The 4692-nt window shown below is 45.2% G+C and overlaps 1 protein-coding gene across 1 annotated transcript; it reads left to right on the forward strand.

Moving 5' to 3' along the window:
* Positions 1–1145: 1145 nt before the first annotated feature.
* Positions 1146–4686, forward strand: LOC104950806 (E3 ubiquitin-protein ligase RNF12-like). The gene is made up of 2 exons (XM_010777381.1): positions 1146–1274; positions 1356–4686. Exons 1-2 carry the CDS (start codon positions 1148–1150, stop codon positions 3263–3265), a joined length of 2037 nt encoding a protein of 678 aa, XP_010775683.1. The 5' UTR covers positions 1146–1147; the 3' UTR covers positions 3266–4686.
* The last annotated feature ends 6 nt before the right edge of the window (positions 4687–4692 follow it).

The following is a 4692-nucleotide window of genomic DNA, read 5'->3' on the forward strand; positions in this document are numbered from 1 at the left end:
TGGACACTTTACGGGCAGAAGAAACATTTATATTTATATTAAAGAAAGATCATGTATTGCGTTACAATTATATGTAAAAAAAAAAAGAAGTCTAAAATGATATTTGGCCTCAAATCATCTGAGGCCTTGCGCCCGCCCTTCGGTCTTTGGCGCGCCCCCCATGTTGGGAACCACTGGTCTAATGGATAGTGAGGTGGGCTGATGATCGGAAGGTTGAGAGTTCAAATCCCAACTTGAACACCACGATTAGTGTGCCCTTGAGTAAGGCACTTAGCCCTCAGTTACTCCAGGGAGAATGTCCCTGTAATTGGTCATTGAAAGTCGCTTTGGAATAAGGCGTCTGCTAAATACCTGAATTGTAAACTATATTTTTGGGAGAATAAAACCCACAGATCCTCAACTCTGGTGTGTCTCACTCATTGACAACGCAACACAGAGCAACAAGAACGTTGTCTACAATAGCCATGAACTTGCATGTATTTTCTTATTTGAGGGGGGGTGAATGCGTGGGCCACCCAAATAGGTTAAGGGGCCTTTGGCTTTTCTTTCCCGGGGGGGTGCAGTGCGGTGCCCCCACAAATAGAATCAAATTATGTGGAAAACACTGACTAAGCAACTCAAAGTTAAGGCTGTTTATCAGTGTTTTGTACATTCCAGGTACTCTCAGTGAAATCAAATCATAACTAGTCAAAACAAAGCGATTGCCTGCCAGCAAAGGATCTTACCAAGCACTTGTGTAAATTAAAGCTCTTTGTCATTTTATCTTCTTCTTTTCTGTTTTTTTTTATGCTGTATAGAATTCCATTCCGTTGCAGTTTTAATCTGATGCTAGTCAAAAGTATTAATATAGATAAAGTTGACTAAAATCAAGACATTTTAATTAGTGTTGTATAAATCCTAATTTATTATGAATTTATAAAAACATGTACTACCGGTTAGTAGAGTCAGGGAACAAGACTAACGCCGTCCCATTACGCTAAACACTCGTAAACAAATCCTTTTTTAAATCTGCAGAAAAATAGCTATTTGATCTTGACAATTAGCGAATGGTTTTCAACACAATCCTACTTGGCTTAATAACACATTTTAACAATGAACAATGTCATTCTCAGAGTTTTTATTAACCGACTGTTTATTCTGTTTTGCAATGTCTCTTTCAGGAGAGGTAACACAGGACGAACTTTTAAGTAGACTTCAGCAAATCAAGGATGGTCCAGAGCAGCCGAATAGCACCCCTAGTGCCCCCAGTACTGAAAGTGGAGTGGATCCAGTTGGTAAGTTTCCCATTTCTTTCTTCTTTGATTTACTGTCAAGTGTAGACTTAATTTAATGCTTGTTTACTCCTCTTATTACAGAACCACCAGAAAACTCGGAGGATCCTGCAAATGGGGATAGTCTCTTAGACTGGCTGAACACAGTGAGGCGCACAGGCAACACAACCAGAACTGGTCATCGTGGAAACCAGTCATGGCGGGCCGTGAGCCAGACCAACCCAAACAGTGGTGATTTCCGCTTCAGCCTGGAAATCAGTGTGAACCGCAACCTGGCTGAACAGCAGGCAGCTGCTGAAGGGGAGCAGGAATCTCCACACGAATCTCCACAGGAAACCCCGCAGGCAACTTCAGAAGAAACCCCAGAGAGTGAAGAAATGGTGGCTAATGTTGAACCACTTGTGGTGGAGGCTGAACCACAGGTACCCATGGAGACGGACGTGGTGGAAGAACCGGTTGTAGAGGAAGTGGCTGTGATAGTTGAGCCGGAGCTGGAGCTGGAGCCGGAGCCGGAGCCGGAGCTGGAGCCGGAGCCGGAGCCGGAGCTGGAGCCGGAGCCGGAACAGGAACCAGAGCCGGAGCCGGAGCAGGAACCAGAGCTGGAGCAGGAACTGGAGCAGGAACCTGAACCAGAGCAGGAACCAGAACCTGAACCAGAGCCTGAACTAGAAGAAGTTGTTTCACAAGAGATTTTAGGAGAACCTCTCCTCTCAACTGCCGCCCTGCCGGTACAACCACCACAACCCCCACTCTCTCCTTCTCCACGCAGAGGACAACGGAGAGCCCGCAGCCGTAGTCCAGAACCCCGCAGGACCAGGGCACGCACGGCCAGGAGCCGCTCCCCTCTCAACCTGGATCGCCTGGATGGCCTCCCGAATCCACGTCATGCTCACAGCACTCAAGGCCTCAACCCTGCCACCAATGCTCCCCCTGTGCTTCAGGTGGAGGGCAGTTCACGGACTCGACAACACGTTCTTTCTAGGCAAAGCACTGCTGACGTTGATGTTCAGCCATCTAGGGCTAGTGCAGAAGTGGTCCCAGAGGCCCAACCTGTAGGAGCTCAGGAAGGAGAAGCTGCTGCAGGGGAAGGGGCCGCCGCAGGGGAAGGGGCCGCAGCAGGGCGCCGTCCCCCTACCATTATGCTTGATCTCCAGGTGCGTCGTGTGCGTCCAGGCGAATATCGGCAAAGAGACAGCATTGCTAGCCGCACCCGATCACGCTCCCAGAACTCAAACAACACATTTCTTTATGAGAGTGAGCGTGGTGGATTTCGCAGGACTTTCTCACGCTCTGAGCGTGCTGGGGTGAGGACCTACGTCAGCACTATTCGCATCCCTATCCGAAGAATCTCTGATGCAGGTTTGGGGGAGGCCACCTCGATGGCTCTCCAATCTATGATTAGGCAAATAATGACTGGTTTTGGTGAACTCGGCTACCTCATGGACTCAGACTCCGATTCGTCAGATTCAAACCGTGGAGCCACCACACCTGCGGATCTGGCTGAAGCCCTCAACAACCCAGAAGCCAATCCTGCTGCGGCTCCTGTTGCTGATGTGGAAGAACCCCCTGTAGCTGCAGGAGTCAGAGCAAGGACAGCTGAGACTGATACTGAGGAGGGTGTTGTCACTGCTCCCCCTGCCTCAGCTGGCAGGGTTAGACCACTACCACCTATCAGCCTAGCGGAGCCCAGCTCATTGCCTTTCTTGCGACTTGCTCACTTCTTTCTTCTAAATGATGACGATGAGGACCAGCCCCAAGGGCTGACCATAGAGCAGATTGACAACCTCTCAATGCGCAATTTTGGTGAGAGTGATGCCCTGAAGACTTGCAGTGTCTGCATAACAGAATATGCAGAAGGTAACAAGCTACGTAAGCTGCCCTGCTCTCATGAGTACCATGTGCACTGCATTGATCGCTGGCTATCCGAAAACTCCACTTGCCCCATCTGCCGCAGTGCTGTCTTGGTGTCAGCCAACAGAGAGAGTGTTGTGTAGCTCAAAAAGACTGCAGGCCTTTTGTCCCAAGTACATAAGAGGATTTGAGGAAATGTTTCTCCACTGTTGAAATGGATTTCCTTCATACCATTTGTGAGTTTAAATCATAATGCAGTCACAGGTTTGTTTTGGGGTGCTCCATAAAGTGACATCGAGACATATTCAGTCTCTATTTAGACATTTATAATTGCAGTCCAAAGTTAGGCACAAGCAATGCATGCTGTTTGAATCCACCTGTAGTGACCGAGCAGTTTGTGGCAGTGCATAAAGCCATGCACACAGGCGGCTCGGTATCTCTTAAAGACCCCCTGGTTATAAATGCTGCACACCGGCAGGTAGTTCAGGCACATCTGCTCTTTTCTATTACCTCCTAAATGGCGCCTTATATACCAGAATTTGGGTATTGGTACACTTCTTAGTTACACCAGTTCAAAGTATTAGCTGTAAATAAGCTTGTAAAAATAATTTTGAATCATACTTTGTATTATTGAATTGATTTTGGATTGTAAATTATCTCATGAAGATTAAGGTCAAGTTGGCGGCAATTACTCTCTATCAGAGCATCCCTAAATTGACTGTTGCACCAATTGGAGGTATACACACAGCAGAATTATTTAAAGATTGTGATGTCCAAAGGTTGAAGGACATTGATTGGTTTGCCATTTACAGTGTGACGTGTACTGTCATTTTCTTGTTCACCAGAAAGAAACAACTCTATTGGAGTGGCATATACCATGAAAGGTTAAAGAAGAATGTTGTACAGACATAAGGGAAAGATAAATCCACCTAGGCTACCTTATCAAAGTGTGAGTTTTATTTTGGAATCATAAAGCATCTTTATTTTCTTGATCATTAAAAATGCAGTAGCAGTAATACCATAAAATTAGGGGTGTCTCTATATTGGTAGTAGATATTGGGTTGATATTAAGTTGTTGGCATGTGAATTTTCCCAACTTAAAAATACTATACTAATAGGCATGACATGTCGAAATACTTAGATATACTTTCTTTTGCTTTCTTCATCCATATGTAAAAGATTGTTTGCTTTTTATTGTACAACTATGATTTCACAATCGGTTTGTCCTGTCATCCATTATCTACAGATCTGATCCTTTTTATTTTTACACATTGGGTTGTCTTTAATTATTGACCAATGAAGTAAGTTATCTAAGTTGTTTTTCGCACAGATTGAAATGACCACACATTCACTTGAACTGTCAACTCAGCCAGAATAGATCTCTTTAGAACTTAAGTTATTAACCCAAAGAGTTGAGTTTCATATGCCAACTAAGTCTGAAAACATTCACACTATTTTCCTTCTGTCTTAACAAGGCTCCAGTTGAAAGTCGTAATGCTTGCCTCCTTCTACCCCATGAGCAGATGCTCCATATCAGTGTGCAATACATGCTTAAGTGAGAGTAAAATAT

Source organism: Notothenia coriiceps, unplaced genomic scaffold (assembly GCF_000735185.1).
Source record: "Notothenia coriiceps isolate Sejong01 unplaced genomic scaffold, NC01 NC01_scaffold00018072, whole genome shotgun sequence".
NCBI classification, from domain to species: domain Eukaryota; kingdom Metazoa; phylum Chordata; class Actinopteri; order Perciformes; family Nototheniidae; genus Notothenia; species Notothenia coriiceps.

Bases quoted from the DNA above. Each gene is read 5' to 3' on its own strand.
- LOC104950806 (XM_010777381.1), top strand. From the start codon at position 1,148: ATGTCTCTTTCAGGAGAGGTAACACAGGACGAACTTTTAAGTAGACTT. The intron at 1,275-1,355 runs GTAAGTTTCCCA...CTCTTATTACAG, and splicing joins AAGTGGAGTGGATCCAGTTG to AACCACCAGAAAACTCGGAG.